Source organism: Sphaerodactylus townsendi, linkage group LG17, assembly GCF_021028975.2.
Source record: "Sphaerodactylus townsendi isolate TG3544 linkage group LG17, MPM_Stown_v2.3, whole genome shotgun sequence".
Classification (NCBI taxonomy): Eukaryota; Metazoa; Chordata; class Lepidosauria; order Squamata; family Sphaerodactylidae; genus Sphaerodactylus; species Sphaerodactylus townsendi.
Genome location: NC_059441.1, coordinates 23,931,237 through 23,952,399, shown reverse-complemented (window position 1 = coordinate 23,952,399; position 21,163 = coordinate 23,931,237). Strand labels below are relative to the sequence as shown.

Below are 21,163 nucleotides of genomic sequence, written 5' to 3'. Positions count from 1 at the left end.
CTTTTTCCTCCTGGGTTCAAACACTGACTTCAAGACCCGGTGCAAAAAAAGTTGTTTGGTTGTGGTGGGGGAGGATGGCGGCCCATACAGGGCGGGGAGGGGGGGGGGACTTAGATTTTGCACTGGGCTACATTTTTCCTAGCTATACCTCTGATGGGGTTACTTTTTAAGCACATCTATATTGCACTGCTTTAACTTAGGCTCATTCCGCACATGCAAAATAATGCACTTTCAAACTGCTTTCAGTGCTCTTTGAAGCTGTGCGGAATAGCAAAAATCACTTGCAAACAGTTGTGAAAGTGGTTTGAAAATGCATTATTTTGCGTGTGCGGAAGGGGCCTTAGTTTTTGACATATGTATTTCTTCAATGGATATTAAATTGTTGTTACTAACCTTGAGCAACGGGGCAGCGCTAGTCAACTTGACTGCTTCATTCATATGACACATGGCCTGGGGTATACAGTCCTGTGTTTAAGGTGCCAAGAAGGTGGAAAAGCCACAGAGAAGTTGGTGCTCTTTTCTTTGCCCTGTACCTCCTTCCCCCCAGGAAATCAAATCCATTGCATCACTGCTTCGCTGCCATTCTTACTCCTCAAACGACATACCAGGCCTATTTGATTTGCAAAGCAAACCAGTAGGGGTCCTCCGAAATGCAAAGAATACGGAGAGACTGACAGGAGTCACATTCACTGGGCCACTGGCTCAGACTCAAGTGAAACAGGATGTCTGTCATGAAGCCCTTGAGAGGATGGGACCTTTTTACATGGAGCAGTGGAATGCAAAGGGGGGAGGTGAGTGCAGCCACCCCCACAACAAACACCCACTCACCTTAGGCAGAAACGTAGCAGCAGAGCAGAAATGTCGCTGGGACCAGGTGTGTTATTTCTGCCACAACTTTGTGCTGAATTTGCCCCTGTAGAAACGAGAATAAAACTGACACTGCCCTCTCTCTCAAAGTTGAAAGAAAGCCGGAAAGCAGACGCTGCTCCTGCTGGCCGTCACTTTAGCATCCCATGAAAAACAGCCCAGCGATTGCAGCCAAATGTGACTACAGGTTACAAAATTTGACAGCCCGTTACAAAAGAGCTGTTGTAGTTCTTCTGCGAAGCATTTGCCAAACCAGATCTTAGAAAAGTTTTACCAGCCTGTTACAAAATAGGATGTAGATCGCACACAGCTCCTCTGCAGAACAGCAGGATAGCATTAGACAGAAATACAGCAATGCTGCCTTCTGACAAGATAGATAAGTCCCACCTCCCAAAGCATATCATAGACTCATAGAGTTGGAAGAGACCCCAAGGGCCATCAAGTCCAACCCCCGGCCATGCAGGAACACACAGTCAAAACACTCCTGACAGATGGCCATTTAGCCTCTCTTTAGAAACCTCCAAAGAAGGAGACTCCACCACACTCTGAGGAGTGTTCGGGCCCTGCGGGACCTTGGGGAGTTCCGCAAGACCTGTAAAACAGAGCTGTTCCATCGGGCTTTTGGGGAGGCTGGCCGCTGAATCCACCCCGCTCTGTTGCCTTATGTACCATCTGCTTATTTGAACATCAGCCGGTCCCCTCCTGGGGGATAATGTTGGACGTCATTTACTTAGTTGTTTCGTTAATTATGGATGGGTTATTACTGCTACTGTTTTTATTGTATTGTATTTGTTTTAATTGGGCTTATTCAATTGGAGACTTTTAATTACATTGTATTGGTTGTTATGTTGTACACTGCCCTGAGCCCTTTGGGGGTAGGGCGGTTTACCAAATCAAATCAATCAATCAAAATAATAATAATAGTGCATTCCATTGTGAAACAGCCCTTACCGTCAGGAAGTTTTTCCTGATGCTTAGGTGGAATCTTTTCCTGCACCTTTGAATCCATTACTCCTGGTCCTAGTCTCTGGGGCAGCAGAAAACAAGCTTGCTCCCTCAGCAACGTGACATCCCTTCAGATATCTAAACATGGCTGTCATGTCACCTCTTAACCTCCTTTTCATCAAACTAAGCATCCCCAGCTCCCTAAGTTTCCCTTCGTAGGGATTCCAGACCTTTTCCCATTTTGGTTGCCCTCCTCTGGATGTGTTCCAGCTTGTCAATGTCCTTCTTGAATTGCGGTGCCCAGAACTGTACACAATATTCCAGGGGAGGTCCAACCAATGCAGAATAGAGAGGTAAAATTACATCCCTTGATCTAGACACTATACTCCTATTGATACAGCCCAGAATTGCATTGGCTTTCTTGGCTGCTGCATCACACTGCTGACTTATGCTCAGTTTGTGGTCTACTAAGATTCCCAGATCCCTTTTGCATGTAGTGTTGCCAAGCCAGGTGTTCCCCTATATCCTATATCTGTGCATTTCATTTTTTTTTTTGCCTAAGTGTAGTATCTTACATTTATCCCTGTTGAAATTCATTTTGCTTGTTTTGGCCCAGCTCTCTAATCTGTCCAGGTCATTTTGAATTCTGACTCTGTCCTCTGGGATATTAGCTATGCCTCCTAATTTGGTGTCATATAAGATCACAGTGTTGCCAACTTCAATTGGAAAGCTCAAAAATTTACAGAATTTCAGCAGACACTGTGCTTGGATTATTAACGTTCCCCGTACATATCACAAGCCTGTGGAAATAAGTCAAGACACTTTGCAAACACACTCTGAACTCAATAGGTTCTTTATTTTATAAGCAAAGAAATTCCATTGAATCAAAGATTAACAAAATCACTCCGTTCGCAATGATCTCTGTTTATCGTACACAGAACAAAAAAAATCAAGGACACACTTTTTTTTAATAACTTCTTAAAACTTCAGCGGATTTAGAAAAAAATTGCATTGCTAGTTGCAAACCCTCATCCTATCGGCAACTGGCTCCCAAGAGTCCGACAGAAGAACTGGCAACTACAAGAGTCTTTTACAAACGTGAAACCTTTTCGGGGCAGCATTTTTTTGTTTTCAAAGGAATTGGGAATGTGAGAGTGACGGTTTTCAAAATGTCTTTTGAGAAGCAAAAACGGTCAGCAAAACCAAGGTTCGGGAGAAACCTTTAAAATGAGATAACACACCACATTCTACTCGCTCCGATAAGGCAGCTGCAGTGAGAGAAAGGAAAGAGCGCACAGGTCCACGTCGAAGGTTCCTGAGGTGTCAGGCTGTCTCTCTGCCTGAGTATGCGCAGGAAAAGGGGGGGGAAGAGGGGGGTAGCTTCTCAAAAAAGTTGTGCTTTCCTGCTTTCATCAGGAGAGATAAAATGGTCTAGAACGAATCATCGAGATTCACAAGTCGTTTGAAAACAGACTTAAGTTTGGGAAATAATGAATTTATGAAGATGGTGGATTAAATGATTTAAATGCTCAGAAAAAGCAAGGGCAGTGCTTTTATAGTAGCTGCACTGATATGAAATTCAGCCTCATTTGATTGAGAGTCCCCACCCCCACCGCACCCCACCCCACCCCTCGCAAGCAGAGATAGCTGCCGAATCGTATTCTCAGGAATTTTGGAACACTAGATTGTTCCTCTATGACTGGAACTGATTAAACGGCTGAGAGTTACTACTGATGAGCTAAAATAAAGTTTCCTGGTCAGAGGGAGAGAGCTCAGCCTCCTCTGGCTTGGAATGGGGGTACCAATTCTGAGTCCCCACTTGGTAAATGCTGCCCTTTCACGGTTGTTCCCCTTTCATGTCACCAGCAAAAAAGAACAAGAACGCCAGATGCTTGAATGAGATCCGGTACAGTTCTTGATAAATGCATCTCCCCCCATTCCATCCCAGAAGATTTCATTTCAGTTTGTCACACAACCACACTTGAAGGCTAAAATGGTATTTTAAAAAAAGTGGACAATCAAACAGGACACCCCCCCCCCCCCCCCCCCAAGACCACAAGGCCCGGCAGCACTGTATGATATCCTTGTTTTGACAGGGCCCTTGCTCTGAGATGAGCAAATCCAGACTTTTAAATAGTCATTTACAGAAATGTCCCACCAAGGGCAGGCAGGCTTTGGCCCTAATTTAGACCATCTGCAGTTCAGGTTGGCAGCAGAAGATAGGACTCGCAATATTGAGTTTACATTACGGGTGGAAAGGTACTGGCTGGATGTTAGGGAAAAATTACACTAGGGGTAGCTCAGCAATGAAATCAGCTACTAAGGGATTTGCTGAGCTCCCCCTCACTGGCAGTCTTTAAGCAGCAGTTGGACAAGTGTTTGTCAGGGATGTTCTAGGCTGATCCTGAATCGAGCAGGGGGTTGGACTAGACGGCCTGTCTGGCCCCTTCCAACTCTATGTTTCATACCTGCACGTGGCACAAAGCAACCAACTTGCAAGTGGAACAGGTGGGAGGAGAGACGGTTTGGACACTTGCTAGGTAAGAGGTGATATTACTGTTATCAGGACTATTCACCGTCGCAAAGGAGGGCCCATATACTAGTCCCCAGTGGTGAAATACCAAAGAATTCTATTTCGGCAACAAATCCAAAGTAAGGTCAACAGTAAAGGGTGTGTGTGTCGTTCAGACAATGAAATTAAAGAGAAAGCGCTGACTTCACTGTTTATGTGGCTAGGTGGGAGATGTAAGTGGATGTAGGTATTTGGGCCCATGGCAACAGATTTTCCTTAAAAAAACCTAGGCAAACAGTTAGGAGATCAACCTGTTTATTGCTTTAAGCCCATCAAAAGTAAGCTTAAAGGTTCTAGCTGTAACTTCCTCAAGCGTTTCATGACTCAAACCCAGCGAGGCCTTTTTGAATGGAGGCATTGACAAGAAGAAGAATTTGGATTTATACCCCACCTTTCTCTCCTGTGAGGAGACTCAAGGTGGCCTACAAGCTCCTTTCCCTTCCTCTCCCCACAACAGACACCTTGTGAGGTAGGTGGGGCTGAGAGAGTCCTGAGAGAACTGTGACTACCCCAAGGTCACCCAGCAGGAACATAGGAGTTTGGAAACACATCTGGTTCACCAGATAAGCCTCTGCCACTCAGGTAGAGGAGTAGGGAATCAAACCCAGTTTTCCAGATTAGAGGGGCAAGCTGTTGAGGTGTTAAACATATTGCAGACAGCAGTGTGATCATATCTGGCGTGCCCCTGGGGCAAGCTGACACATTACTGTCACCAGGCAAAGGTCATTTTCAACCATGCAACATGGTGGCTGTTAGATACAGGTTGCCTTGTGTCCATGGAATAATATCCAATGAACTAATCGTCAAAAAGAACAATTCACAGCACCACTTTTGTTTTTATTTAAATTCCAATAAATGTCGCAAGCTACTTCCGCACAGTGGCCACAACACACCAACCAGCTTTCCTTCTGGTTTTCTTTCCAAACAAATCCCACGCGACTTAAGACAGAAGCCTGAATCTGCTTTGCATCCTGACTGCGCTGGGAAATGCCCTGCAGAAGTTCCATGCCGTTTGTAACTGGAATCTGAACAACTAGTTTTCATGGGTCGGGCGCCCATCTGCTCTTTCTAACTCCTGGGTTTTTTAAATAGCCTACAGAAGGCTCTTGAGCAAGTGGCTAAGAACTCGCCTGGATTGCTGTCCCATTGGCAGCAGAGGTGAGAATCGGTTGTGATGAGCACAGATGTCCCTGACTTGCCAGGTGAAATTAAAATTTGGGCTCTCCTGATTTGAAAGGAGCGGGGGTGGTGGAAACGGTTTCAGAAATTGCAGTGATTAGCCCAGATGACTTCTGAGGGGGTGGGGTAGTCAGAATGATGCATCCCCCCCCCCCCCCCCGCCCAATTTGAAACATGTTCGGTAACAGAAAATGGTTCCCTCTGGGAAAAGGCTCTAAGCACGTGTTCCCGGCAATGTAATCCCTGAGTACAGAAGCATTAAAATGTCTAACAGGAGCACAGAAATGCTACCAAAAGCAGGCACTGGCCTTGTTTCTTGTCTACACACAGGATAAACCTGCCACGGAAAGGCCCCCCCCACCCCCAATCAAATTGGCCTCGAACTTCCTTTCCACAGAGAGAGAGGAAATGAAGCCTTGTTTGAAAAGGGACTGGGAAGTTTCTCTTAAAGTTTGCATTTAAAAGGAAAAAAAAAGAAAAACCCACAAAAATTCTTACGGGGGGGGGGGGGGATGCCTTTTCCTGTTAAAAAGACCAGAAAAGCTGGACTAGAAGGAAAGAAGGCTCTCGTCGTCAACACAGCTGGGATTACTTCCTCTGACTGTCGCTTTGGTTAAATGGCTGAAGTAGCGGCAGCCAAGTAACGTGCTGGAGACTGATGCAAACAACAGATTCTCCTGTAGCTTACCTTTAAAAAAATATAAAGTGTGGAGAGAGAAATACGCCACTTCACCTCCTGCCTTATACACGGTAGCTACTGAACCGGGCTTAAGGGGCAACCCTAAAAAGAGTGACTCCAGTCTAAATCTGTTCATTTCAATGGGCTTAAACCACAGTAACTTCCTTTAGGATTGCACATCCTCCTCTACTTGAGCAGGAGACAGATTCTAAGTGCTAGCCCCTATTAATCAAAGTAATACATTAAATACACAAAATGTTATGCCCTGCATTGTTTGGTTTTGATTATCAACGCACGAGGAAACTCCAGAGAATGGCCGATGAAGAAGCTGAAGGATATCTTAAAACCTACTCTTTAAAAGAAACAATAAGCGTAGCAACGGGGAAATTCCATCAGCTTTGCCAGTTTTTGGTTTGGTCCTCAGTTCCTTCTGTTTGAGGGAATAACAGGTCCTTAGTTTTTCTAACACAAAAACGTATATAGGTCACAGTTTGTTGACCAGGTCACAAGTCACTGGACTAAGGCAAACGGAAGGAGTTGGACTCTTGACGAGAGAAAAGCACCTTTGCTACAGCAGCTGATTATTGCTCAATTAAAACAAAAGAAACACACACACAAATTAACCAACCACATGCCTCTCTGAATTTCAGAGACCGATCCTGGAAGCACGTAGCACAGCACTGGAGTCTTCCTACACATGTTAAAAGGCTACAATTAAAGTGCCCTGAAAGAAAACCCAAGAATGAAACGTAAAGTGCTAACCATCACTGTGAGAAAACAGAAGGGGCGAGAGGGAAGGGCGCTGGCAATACCCTTGGGAAGTGAAAGGGAAAGAAGAGTTCCGCCATCACTTGAATCAGGTTTTGATTTTTTAAAAACCTTTTCGATAGGGTGAGATCTTTCTTTCTCGGTGGAGACGGGCTCACTTCAGAAGTCTGTCTCCACTGTACAACAGGGGGAAAAAAGGCTATGCGTCTTAATACCATAGACACCTGCACACAATGCTTTTCAATTTTCTGCGGTTGTCTTGGTGCCCAGAACATTGCAACGAGGAGCATACTAATGTCCCAGTGGGACTCCTAAAACTGTCCTATAAGCTCTCAGTAACTTCAGAAGCATTTAGCCCCACAGAAACACTTTCTCAGGGGAGGGTTTGTGATCGCCTTCTCTAAGGCAAGTCATGGCGGTCAGAAAAGCCACTTGGATGCTTTTAAAAACTTGGGGAGATTCTTGTCCCCTTTTCGGTTTGCTGCTGCGACATACACAAGAGGTGGAAGAAACAAACACCAAATAGAAACATGGGCATCATCTTCCACCCTTGCCGCAAGTTCCTAAGAGTATATATACTGATTCACTATGATGTACTCCGGAGAAAGAAAAGTGGACGACCCACAGTCTGATAGCAACTAGCTTCCACTCGAGACGGTGTTAAAAGGCCTGGGTTAAGAGCACACAAGTCACCCTGTGTTAAAATAAAAGTCCTCAACGCTAGAAAAAGGCAAGTATCACAAGGCTGCCGGCTTCATCTCAAGAAGTGTTACAACCAGCAGGGAATCTATTGTATTGATCAAGCTCGAAGTCCCAACCAAAAGCAGCACCCATGACTGAATGCACCTTGTTGTTACGGCAGGATTCCGCAGTAACCAGAAGTGCTAACAACACCCTAAATGTTTTCACGGCAATCGAAACCGTCAAAGGTGCATTTGACCAAATGGATGCAAACTTCTGGAAACTTCAGTTCCCAGGTCTTCTCCATTTGTGGACTTCAGCACTGATGACCTGCAAAGTGATTTCTTCTACAGATGTGATATAATGTTCTCCCCCCATGTTGAGGGGTGTGGGGGAAGCAGAAAGGGGGAGGAGAAATTCCGACACAAAGAAAATGTTAAATCCTAAAACCCACATCACTGACAGCTGGACGTGATTCTACAAAAATCCAGAAGAGAGTTTTTATCTGTGAAGATGTGGGCTGAAGGTCAGAGCTCTTGGACCGTTATCCTATTTCAGAAGATCTTTTGGCTGTTGCACACATTTTGGAACCTCCGAAGCAAGTTACAGGCAGCAACTCATCAGTACAATGGATCAGTTCTTTAAATGCACAGAAAGGAGCACTGCATTCTTTCAGGCATACTCCCAAAGACACGGCCCCTCTGTTGTACCCCTGCTTTGGCATGAAGCGCCGCGGACAGACCCAACTTCAAGATGTCAGGATGAGAGACCCGGAAAAGTAAGTAAAAAGTCCCAGAAGATCGGGGGGCGGTGGGGGGGAGATAAGGTGAAACAACCTGAAAAGTCTTTGGGACCATTTACTCTTGGCCAGATGACGACTGTTCTGTATCAGAACATTGAGATTTATTCCTCTCCCATTGGCAGATGGCACTGGCGTACTGAACCACAAGTTTATCCATCCAGGTGAGGGGTTCCGGAAAGAGTACCGCACCTTCAAAGAAGCCCAGGTGACCTCCGTGGAGTGGCAGAACGAACATGACGTTTTCCCGCTTCTCTGAAAGAGTGGAAAACCAACACATTTTAGAACCACAATGGAAGAGATAAGAGAGTTCAAATGCTGATAAAACTGCCTAGATTTAAGGGTGTAGTGGTTAAGAGCAGGTGGATTCTAATATAGAGAACCACATTTGACTCCCCACTCTTCCACCTATGTGGAGGCTTATCTGGTGGACCAGATGTGTTTTTGAACTCCTACATTCCTGCTGGGTGACCTTGGGCTAGTCACAGTTCTCTCAGAATTCTCTCAGCCCCACCTACCTCACAAGGTGTCTGTTGCGGGGAGAGGAAGGGAAAGGAGCTTGTAAGCCACCTTGAGTCTCCTTACAGGAGAGAAAGGTGGGGTATAAATCCAAACTCCTCTTCTTCACTTAAAGTGTAATCCCTCAGTTGGGACATATGCTTCACACAAAGCCAGTGGTTCAATCAATCGCTTTATTGCTTCAGCACAGCCATAGCAGACAATATAACAATATTACATCTTTTGCTGTCCGCTATATTCCAGTATCCACATTGTGTGCCTTGAAGTAATAGAGAGTATGTTTCTGGGCTGGTGGAAAATTGAGAGAAAATGGCTTGTTTTACCCAAGTGTCCGACTCACCTGCAAGAGTTCTTGGAATTGACAACAGACTATCATGCACTAGAGGATCATCAGACGCATTAACCAGCAAAAGGGGAACATAGATCTGTATTGTAAGGGAAAGAACAGAAACACATAGTAAGGCATGGGTGTGTAACTGAGCTTCACCCTATCAGCAGGAAAAGACACCTCCTGTCTGCTTACGAAGGCATGGTCAAATGCCACATCCTGAAGAAGAAGAAGAGGAGGAGGAGGAGGAGGAGGAGGGGAGGAGGAGGAGGAGGGGAGGAGGATTTATATCCCCCTTTCTCTCCTGTAAGGAGACTCAAAGGGACTGACAATCTGCTTTCCTTTCCACCCTCACAATAAACCTCTGAGGTAGGTGGGGCTGAGAGAGCTCCGAAGAACTGTGACTTGCCCAAGGTCACCTAGCTGTGTTGGAGTACACAATCTAGTTCACCAGATAAGCCTCCACAGCTCAAGTGGCAGAGCGGGGAATCAAACCCAGTTCCCCAGATTAGAGCGTACTGGCTCTTAACCACTACACCACGCTGGCTCTCTGATTCTGTTGCTCTGATTCTGTAGGAACGTGCCTCTCTTCACAGATAGTGTGGGGAAGTGGTTAAAGTGTTGGCCTATGATCTGGGAAACCCAGGTTTGAATCCTGACTGCTCACGGGGTAACCCTGGGTCACTGATTCTATCTTAGCCTAACCTGCTTCACAGGGTTGTTCTGAGGATAAAATGAAGGTGAGGAGAACGCTATAGAACTCCCCGGGTCTCCACTGGGAAGAAAGGCAGGGTATAAATGAAGGAAAAAGATACATACATTTGACAACATATATTTAAAACTGATGGAGGAAGCTTATCAGTGCTGGACCAAAGCCTTATAAGAAATGCATCACCCAGAGGGTACCTTGGTACAATCATGCAGTAACACTGGGATTTTGCATACATATCCCCACACATTTTAGCAAATGGGTTGGAAGAACATTCTGACCACTGCAGCTAGACACAAAGTTATCTCATATACAATGATACATTTAAAATGTCCAAGGCAATATTTATTAATGGAAGATGAGCACAGTTAGAATAATCAACCACATGTTCATTTGGGCTAGAAATAAGAATGGTCCTTCCCAGTGGTGGGATCCAAACATTTTAGTAACAGGTTCCCATGGTGGTGGGATTCAAACAGTGGCGTAGCGCCAATGGGTGGGCGTGGCACGACGGGGGCGTGGCTGAGCATTCTGGGGCGGGCCGTTAATAATTTCTCTGTTACTGTAAAAAACTCTTATTGTAAAAAAAAAGTTCCTAATTTCCAGCTGGTATCTTTCTGTCTATAATTTAAACTCATTATAGCAAGTCCTATCGTCTACTGCCAACAGAAACAACTACTTCTCCTCTAATTGACTGCCTGTCAAATAATATTTTCAAATACTTAATTTTGTTTCTAGAAATCAAAAGAAGGATACTTCCCTTAAACAAGGAACTTTACCATATTTTTAAAACATGTTTTTAAAACAGCCCAACAGGGAGAATTATCCCGTTTTCTACCTTCGCTGACCAGCCACATAGGAAACAACAGGACTTTATGATTTTTGGACCTAATGGAATTTCTAACGGAAAAGCAGACCCAATTACTAACCCTCTCTCGGCACACACAAATAATTAGTAACCCGCTCTTGGGAACTGGTGAGAACCTGCTGGATCCCACCTCTGGTTCTTCCCCAAAATGACCAGGACTGGGACAGTTAACGGACTGCCACTGCATCCAACCAAGACAAGAGCTGATTAGAGACAAGGTAATCTGGTCACAGAAAATTTTAATTTTCCTAGGCCTGGCAAACAGAATCTCTTTCAGCACAGAGCTGTTTTGTGGCAGAAATCAGTTCATGGGATTGTAATTCTGAAAACCTTATTCATCACCCTCAGCTAGTGCCAAGACTGAACATTGCCAGCCTATCACAATCCAAGTCTGGGAAACACAAAAACAGTTCTTATTCGTGTAAGTTTTGTAGACGTTTTGCCTCAGTCCCAAGTATCTAGCTTTATGCTTGCTGTATATAACAAATTGAACTGACTGAACCAGAGAGGCAAGGAAGGGGAACACAGGAAATCTTAAATCTCAGCTATCCCAGTGTAATAGACAATGACTTCACCCCAAAGAATAAAGGCTCTTTACTTTCATAGAACTGTGTCCTTCTACCAGCTACCTAATCTTTAAAGTATTTATCAGTATATTTTTAAAGCATCTATGGCTCTTGCTGATTTCTTGATGATTCCACATAAAGGCTTCTGACTAGAATTGTTTGAGTTTGTAAACTAGGCTGGCGACAAACTAATGCCTCCTTTTAGAGATTGCACTTGGCATCAAATTCCCTTGGGCAGATCTTCACCTCAAACCTCCCACCTTAAAAAACAGACAAACACACACCTAAACTCATTGTAAATCTTTGCTGAAGCAGCAGGGCATGCCAAAGTACACATTTTCTGTTCTAATGAAGATGACCAAAAATTCAGTATTTACTGTGGCAACTCACCCTATACAAGAAACGCAAGCAACTCTCCTGTTCGTAGTATTCCTTTAAAGAGTGGTAGCCGTGAAATTTCCTGAAGCATAGAGAAGTAAAAAAGCAAGGCTCAGGAGAGATTTTTTGCAGCGAGACCACACATCTCTTTCTTTTAGTTCCTACTTTAGAGAACAATTCACTCATACAAAGTGGCTGAAATAATAATTTCTGTGTTTCAATGCCTGAAATTTGCTTAGGCTGAGGAACCGTCCAATAAAACTTCCAGAGTATACAGAGTTATTTATAAATTCTTCTTATTTTCTTAAGCACAGATGAAGCAGAGCCTACATTTAATTCCAAGAAACTGACTGTTCTGGGGAAAGAAAAACCAACCAGAGAAGAGGGGCACAAACTACTTAACAGTGCAGTATGTAAAAGGGTCTGTTACTCTGGTCATCCAACAAGAAGGTTTCAAGAGCTTTATTGGAACCATGTCAGCCCAAGGCTCAGACAGCCGAAACTGAAGTTTGGCTCCCTGGCCTTGGTATATGCTTGTAAGTTACAGAAAGGTTCAACCCATGATCCCCCCCACTCTCGTGTTCCCATAATATCAGCATTAGAAAGGATGGTGGGAACAGAGCATTGTTTAGGACAGACAGTTCACTCCTCCAAAGAAAGGCAGATAAGAATGAGCGTTTACGCTCTATTGACTAGTTACACGCAAGCAGGGGGAGGCCTCCTCAGCCTCGAGTGATGATAATGGCAGAGCCTTCTGTGACCTTGGTGTGGATGTGTGCACGGCATTAAGTAGAAGTATACCCTTCTAAATTCACTGAAGTCAATGGGCTTAGAAGGAGGCAAACCCTGTTTAGGATTGCACGGTCAGTAAATAACTACTTCACTAATAGAAATCCGGTTCATTCACCATTAGGATTGCCATCCAGAGTTTGAGACGTTTCGGAAAAGGTCATTCCACGTCAAGTCCAAATGTATAGGCAAGAAGATCAAGGCAGCAAAGTGTCAGATTTCTTCCATGTACAGATGAACATATATATAACCGGACGCTTTTCAAGAGATTCCTGTCATACCTCATGATATTATCATCTATCTGCATGAGAGACGTTGCAGTATGAAGTTTATTCAGGTCCATGTCCACTAAACCTTGGGGCTTCTTGGGGCTCTCAGCGAACAAGGCTTGTCTGAAACATACAAAAACAATTCCACCTGTAACATACACACATATATGGGAACTATTCAAAGCAGCTGGTAGGTTTAGGGCTGATCTGAAGATTGCTTCCAAGACTGATTTTAAGGTGTCAATTTCACAGCAACCTCACTTCCAAGACAACAGTGAACCTAGCCTGCATGGAACCAACATGAAAGGGAGATATTTACCCATGCAAATGTGATATTGACACGGCTATTTAAAATGTGCAGCAAATAAAAGACGGTGCAAACCCAGATGCCATCAAAAATGCTTTAACTGTTTTGTTAATTTCTACCTGTAAAAAATAAAATAAGTATTTAAAAATGCTGGAACTACTGTGATTACATATTCTGGCCCATATACTGGGGAGACACAAATTCAAATTCCTATTTATTCATAAAGTTCACTGGATATCCTTGCCATTCTCTCAGCCTAACCAGCTTGTAAGGATATAGTGGGGAAAGGTAGGAAACTATGCTGTTCCTTGAAAGAAAGGCAAAACAAAATGCAACAGGCAAGTCTCGCATGACAGCTGTTTCGAATTTCTGCAATTCCTAGTCCTATTACATTGCTTACTGGAAATATTCCTCTACTGGTTAGGTTGAGAGATTACATTATATAATCTGCTCTGAGTCCCCACGAGAAAGATGGACTATAAATAAAGGAACTACATCCATCATTGGGACTTCATAGTGCTTGATTTTGGCTGAATCACATCTGAAGCAGTTGTTGAGACAACCTAAGCAAGTCTGAGAAACTCTCAAATGCCAGAACAGAGTTAAAAAGTGGTTGTTTTAAAAAAGGGCTATTTTCTCTGGGTTTTAAAATTACACTGAAGTCAGTTCAAAAGAGACATTTCAGACTACAACAGCTGCAGGCCTTTGCAAAGGACCTTTTTTGCTACGTGAAGAAACAGTCTGAGGTATCAAGCTAAAGGCATGGGTGGCTTGGCATTCATGCCAAAAATCATGGGTGCGGTTCCACCTCAGCCTGGCTGGCTCACACATTAGTGAAGAGCCACAACATTAGATCATCCAGACAAATTACTTAGAGCAGTCATTTCCGCCCCATGCTGTTCTGTGGGGCACCAGAGAACAGGTTAAACATTGGAGGGGTTTACACAGCTGAGCCACAGCCTTGACAGGAACGGATGTAAGAAACACAGAATAAAAATTAAGAGAGATGTAGACAGGAGACCATGTGTTTGATTTTCCTCCCCATAAGGCAGCTGCAGAACAGAAGGAGAGAGAAGGCACTTGTGCAAACACAGAAGTTTGGGGGCCTGCCCAACAAAAGATCCATTATAGAAACAAAGCGTTTTGGCCCATTAATCAGCTGTAATCTAATCCTGCAAAAGATGATTTTTGCCTGCAACTGTGAGCTTTTTAAACAGGGAGATTATGGTCCTTAAAATATTTTGTCAAAATATCTGGTCATCCAGGGTGAATTAAACAGGCTCTGTGCATAACTAGGGTATCTTAGGCCCCTTCCACACATGCAGAATAATGAACTTTCAATCCACTTTCAATGCATTTTAAAGATGGATTTGATTGCGGAGGAATAGGCAAAACTCCGTTCCTTTGAAAGTGCTGGGATTGAAAGGAGTGCTGTTATTATGCATGTGCATAATCTTTGAGCCTGTGACTAAAGATTTTTGTCTGGACTGCCTTTTAGGGCAGGATGCGTTAGCAGCAGCTCCCTGTTACTCAGATTTCTCCAGGGTGGCAGCTAATTTGGAGTTGGGTGAACAAACAGCTCTTGGGTGCTGTGTGGTTTCCGGGCTGTATGGCCGTGTTCTAGCAGCATTCTCTCCTGACGTGTCGCCTGCATCTATGGCTGGCATTAAACATTAAACATTAAACAGCTCTTGGTTTCACTCTGCCTTCCAACTCCTGCTAAAATGCCAGCTATGTTCTTAACTGTTTGGAATAATTAATAAATGGCGAGTGGAATTGACCCAATCTATCTACCAAGTGTGAACACCCATCACAGGATGAGAATACCCGGCACTGTAGCTCATTTAGAGTACCTCAGGCCATACGCTTCCATACCTATGAGATAAGATTATTTTCTTCATGTTGTCTGCCATGAGGAAGTTGTAAAATCTCCGGCACTGATCCCACTGCATGAAAGTTTCCTGTGCCCTACAAAAAAAAAAGAGTCCCAAACCTAATTATTAAAACAGACTGAACAAACCTCACCCCCCAAGTCACAAAAGCACTCCATTTAGCCAGCAAAGTGAAGTGCGATGGTCCCCAACCATTTTTGAACCTGCTAGTAATTATGGAATTCAGGATGGGGTGACGGAGACAGCCACAAAATAGACGCCGCAGGAAGAGCAGCATACTGGAAAATGGCTGCCATAAGAGGCGGAGCCAACCAGAAAATACGAAGGAATGAGATTACACATAAAACTAAGAGTAACTCTTCAATATTTCAGGCAGAATCTCTGCTCAACTGGATGCCTTTTACAATGAGTGTATTATTTTAAAATACTTCCTTGCATACGTATCGTTTATCTTCAGTCCTGTAGTGAAGACCTTTGTACTGTGGTGCCAGCTGCCGCCAAAGCAACTATATTTAGGGCTGAACTAAGATTGCTCTAAAACAAATATTTGAGTCTACAAACCAGCGTGGTATCATGGTTTAGAGCAGCGGACTCTAACCAGGAGAACTGGGTTTGATTCCCCACTCCTCCGCATGAGCGATGGACTCTTATCTGGTGAACAGGATTTGTTTGCCCACTCCTCTACATGAAGCCTGCTAGGTGACCTTGGGCCAGTCACAGTTCCTTCAAAACGTTCTCAGCCCACATAGAGGTGTGTGATGGCAAATTGCCTCTGAACGTCTATTGCCTTGAAAACCCTACAGGGTTGCTATAGCTCAGGTATGAATTGATGGCATTTTTCACCATTAGGGCTGCCAACTTTCAAGTGGTGTTTTACCCCATTGAAGTCCTTCCCTTCCCCAAACCCCACCATCCTCAGACTCCTCCCCAAAATCTCCAGGTACTTCTGGGGAGTCAAGCAAGGTTGTGTATTAGCCCCTGTACTGTTTAACCTCTTCCTGAACGATCTTGCCGCAACCCTGAACAGCATAAACTCTCATTGTCCTCATTTGGATAATGTTCTGGTTTCAATCCTTTTATATGCCAACAACGCAGTCCTGCTGTCCCGCTCAAGGGTTGGCCTCAAGAATTTACTCCTCAAATGCAACAACTACTGTGTTTCTAATCGGCTTTCAATCAATCCAACAAAATCCAAGGTCCTACGGCTACCAATCTTGATCCTCCTTGATCTCAGATTGCAAATGCCTTAGTAGACCAGGTGCTCAGGAGCAGCAGCAGCAGCCGGCCATTGCTTTCACATCCTGCATGTGAGCTCCCAAAGGCACCTGGTGGGTCACTGAGAGTAGCAGAGTGCTGGACTAGATGGACTCTGGTCTGATCCAGCAGGCTAGTTCTTATGTTCTTCTTATGTTCTTATGTCCTGGTTTTCTCACAGTCCTATGACTTGGTCTATTCAGGGCTCAGATATTGAGCAGGTCAGATCCTTTCATATATTTAGGGGTGGTCTTCCAAGATAAGCCTGGCTGGGCTAAACATATTCCTAACCCCTGAGCTGGCAACCCTAAACACCACACAAAACACACTTTAAAAAAATGACACCTCCCCCCCTTCTCCAATCGGTTTCTGCAATCTGAAGACTAGGAAGAATTCAGACTTATTTTTATTTATATATCATATTTAATATGCCACCCCATCCCCGAAGGGCTCTGGGCAGTGTACAAACCACAATAAAACATCAAAACGTAATAAAGGTTAAAACAGTTAAAACAGCTCAGATGGGAAGCTCTAGCTAAACTTCCCCTGGTGGTGGCCCCATCCTGCCCTTATATAGGGAATGGCACACGCACATCAGCGGCCGTCTCCCCAAAAGGCACGGTGGAACAACTCTGTTTTACAGGCATTGCAGAACTGCCCGAGGTCCCACAGGGCCCAGATGGCTGGAGGCAGAGTGTTCCACCAGGCTGAGGCCAAGGCATTAAAGGCCCTGACCCGGGTGGAGGCCAGCCGCATCACAGAGGGGCCAGGGACCACCAGCAGATTGGCGTGTGGGGACATAGGGAGAAAGACAGTCCCTTAACCAAGTTCCCTATAGCAAGGAACAATGCTTCCAACCCCTATCCAATATGGCAGAAGTGTCAGGGCTTGTAATGCCATGCCACGCACTTGCTTGCAATGGATCTCTGGGGTTTCTTTAAGAGAGGGGAAACAGCCTTAGGTGGTTGCAACTGCGCACAGAAAAGTGACAGGAGGAAGCAAGTACCAGGTTTTCCTAATGGTGTTTACTCAGTCCAAAACCTCCCTGCCAGCTGCTCCCCGCTTCAGCATTCAGGTATACACTTATGTAACAAGCATCTGGGATTATGCAAGGGGTGATTTGGGGCATGGAAATTACCGGGGGAAAGGGCTAAACACCACCCTTTCCCCTCCTGTCAGTCTTCTGCTCAAAACCTCAGCCTCTTGAGACTGCTTTTCGGTACTTAATTTTTCCACATGTTGAGGATGACATCCTCAGTGGCTCATAACGTGTGCCCTTCCATTTCAACTGGCAAGAGCTGCAATTTAGATGCCACCAAACATCTACTTGGCCTTGTAAAAATGAAAATGAGCTATCACAAAGAGAAGAAAAAGAAGAACAGTTTGGATTTATATCCCACCTTTCTCTAAGCGGCTAACAAGCTCCTTTTTTTTCCTCTTCCCACCACAGACACCTTGTGAGGCACGTGGGGCTGAGAGAGTTCAGAGAGAACTGGGACTAGCCCAAGGTCACCCAGCAGGAGTGCGGAAACGCATTTGGTTCACCAGATAAGCCTCCACCACTCAGGTAGAGGAGTCGGGAATCAAACCAGGTTCTCCAGATTAGAATCCATCTGATCTTAACCACTACACCACACTGGCTCTCAGATCAGTGGGTTCAATAGCATGCAACCTTTGCCCTCAAGTACAACCATGACAGTATGTACATTCCTGGTACATGACAACAAATCTGGAAAACAAGCTTACCTTAAGGCACTGTAGCCTTGACACACGCTGACACAGCACAGAACACCTTCCTGGTTTGCCTGGTTTTCCCCCAGGTATTTACATACTATGTTTCCACCCAAGCTGAAGCCCACCACAACCAGCTGGGTCTGGGGATACGTTTTCCTGATGTAGTTTACCATGGCTTCGTATTCCCACGTGCAACCTGTGGAACAAGGAAAAGGACTGAGCAACCTTTAATCTGAAGTGCCCCTTTTAGAAAGACACACACTCACACGCATTTTTGAAGTGCTAAAGAGATGATTTTACAGTTCAGAGAAAGATGGGCATTTCAGCAGAGCTTCAGTGATATTCCAAAGGAGCGTGAATGCAGCCGCCACGTCTGGCAGATGACATTAGCTGGAAAGGCCATTCATGCTCCTCAGAAGAACCATTCTTCTTGCCATGATCAGGTGCTTGCTGCTGGGGCACAGTTTTAATGCCAGAGTAACCCCTTTTTGAAATGCCACATCCCATCCCATCCCACCCCACCCCACCCCACCCCACCCCACCCCACCCCACCCACCCACCCACCAGACCTTTATTAGACATCAATAATACCAGCTAGATAACAAACCAAAACATTTGAACTTCATTGGTTGGTTAATACATTAATTAAAAATTTAGCTATCAGCTCTATTAGCTCAGCTGACGGATTGTCCAAAAGAAGAAGAAGAAAAAGAGTAGTAGTAGTAGTAGTAGTAGCTGTAGTAGTAGTAGTAGTAGTAGTAGTAGTTTGGATTTATAATCCCCCTTTCTCTCCTGTAAGGAGACTCAAAGGGGTTTACAATCTCCTTTCCCTTCCCCACTCACAACAAACACCCTGTGAGGTAGGTGGGGCTGAGAGAGCTCAGAAGAACTATGACTAACCCAAGGCCACCCAGCTGGCATGTGTTGGAGTGCACAAGCTAATCTAGTTCACCAGATAAGCCTCCACAGCTCAAGTGGTAGAGCGGGGAATCAAACCCGCTTCTCCAGATTAGAGTGCACCTGCTCTTAACCACTATGCCACTTGGCATGCGGCTGGCTTTCTCAACATCAGGAGGGGCTTTTCTGTCTTCTCTCAGTTGAATTACTGCCACCACCTACTCTTTGTAGGAACTGCTGACTGGGAAGAGCAAGGTTCCTGACCTTCCTGGCCTGTGTTGCTGCTCTAAGGCCTCATGCGTGCGTCTCCTGCTACCTAGAACAACTCACAACTCAAGTATGGGGAGTTCAGAGCTTCAGGGACAAGAGCAGCTGTACAGTTATATTCTGGCACTTGGGCATTCTTCTTCTGGAAGAATGTTCCTCAAGCCTTGTTTACAAATTCCACGGATGAGCCACAAAGAAAGCAACTCCCACAGGAAGGAGGGGGCAGTGCAGAGCCGAAGAGTGACATTTTGGGTTGCTCAACACTGCTCTAAAATGATGTCCCAAGGGCTGTGGTTATTAAAGAGTGGCGATGAAGAAGGCCCTGCCCAGGAATCTGAAAGATAATCATGACAACTAATGTAGCAGGTGAAGCAGCAAGAGACAAGAGGCACCGGTTGAAATGCTTTTTAGAGACTTCCCTATTTTGGGCTCACCCACTTCCCAAAAAAAGAAGAAGAGTTTGGATTTATACCCCACGTTTCTCTCCTGCAAAGAGACTCAAGGTGGCTTACAAACTCCTTCCTCTCTGCACAACAGACACCTCATGAGGCAGGTGGGGCTCAGGGAGTTTGGAGAGAACTGTGACTAGCCCAAGGTCACCCAGCAGGAAGGTAGGCATGCGGAAACACATCTGGTTCACCAGATAAGCCTCCACCACTCAGGTGGAGGAGTGGGGAATCAAACACGGTTCCTCCAGATTAGAATCCACTTGCTCTTAACTACTACACCATGCTTGCCCACTCATCCTGATATGCCATGTGTTATTCGCTATTCGAGCAATATAATCCCAGAGGAGCAGCAGTGGTGTAGTGGTTAAGAGCAGGTGCATTCTAATCTGAGGAACTGTTATTTCCGCTTGCCAGCTTCGAGCTGTGGAGGCTTATCTGGGGAATTCAGATTAGTCTGTGCACTCCAACACGTGCCAGCTGGGTGACCTTGGGCTAGTCACAGTTCTTCAGGACTCTCTCAGCCCCACCCATTTCACAGGGTGTTTGTTGGGGAAGGGATGGGAGACTGTAAGCCCCTTTGAGTCTCCTCCCTCTGCTGCTTGAGCTGAGCAAAGAATGTAAGAAAGAGTGACATCAGAGCCTAGGAGTGCCCCAAGGTGGGGGACAGATAGAAGTAGAAGAATTGGATTTATAATTCCCCCTTTCTCTCCTGTAAGGAGACTCAAAGGGGCTTAGAAACTCCTTTCCCTTCCCCCCTCACAACAAACATACTGTGAGGTGGGTGGGGCTGAGAGAGCTCTGAAGAACTGTGACTAGCCCAAGGTCACCCAGTGGGCGTGTGCGGGAGTGCACAAGCTAATCTGAGTTCCCCAGATAAGCCTTCGCAGCTCAAGCGGCAGAGCGGGGAATCAAACCCGGTTCCTCCACATTAGAGTACACTTGCTCTTAACCACTCTTAACCACTATGCCACTGCTGATAAAGCCACCTGGCCCTTGGCCATCACAGAGCAACGGAAACGTCCCGGTTCTCATGGGAGTAGAAGGTGTCAGGGATAAGCCTATTTATAGAATCCCAGGTTTTCCAGATAGAACTGTTAGGAACTACAATTCCCATCAGCCCCTACCAGAATGGCCAATTGGCCATGCTGACAGAGGCTGATGGGAATTGTAGTTCCTGAACATCTGGAGAGCCGCAGGTTCCCTACCCCTGATCTAGCAAGTGTGTGAAACCATGAAAGTAAGATCAAGTAACAATGTTCTAAAAGCAGTTACACTGACAGGAATGCCTCTCAATCACCTAGATACAATATTTTATATAGCCATGGTCTGGGATTAGGAATGCATCTCAATCAACTAGGTGCTATCCCTGACATAAAGATGGAAGATAGCGGAAAATAAACAGCGGTGTCCTTGTGGGAATGGTAGTGTTGAAACTGCCGGGCATGTT

At 45.1% G+C, this 21,163-nt stretch overlaps 1 protein-coding gene across 1 annotated transcript in view; it reads right to left on the bottom strand.

Annotated features, from left to right (window-relative positions):
- Window positions 1-5,208: 5,208 nt before the first annotated feature.
- The window catches only part of ABHD2 (abhydrolase domain containing 2, acylglycerol lipase), a 44,659-nt gene continuing 28,704 nt past the window's right edge, over window positions 5,209-21,163 (bottom strand). The window contains exons 6-11 of the mRNA XM_048481902.1: window positions 18,116-18,299; window positions 15,099-15,191; window positions 12,929-13,039; window positions 11,871-11,940; window positions 9,350-9,434; window positions 5,209-8,745 (exon numbers count right to left, since the gene is read on the bottom strand). Coding sequence (XP_048337859.1) covers window positions 8,549-8,745; window positions 9,350-9,434; window positions 11,871-11,940; window positions 12,929-13,039; window positions 15,099-15,191; window positions 18,116-18,299 — 740 coding nt within the window. The 3' untranslated portion in view covers window positions 5,209-8,548. The remainder of the gene's footprint in view (window positions 8,746-9,349; window positions 9,435-11,870; window positions 11,941-12,928; window positions 13,040-15,098; window positions 15,192-18,115; window positions 18,300-21,163) is intronic.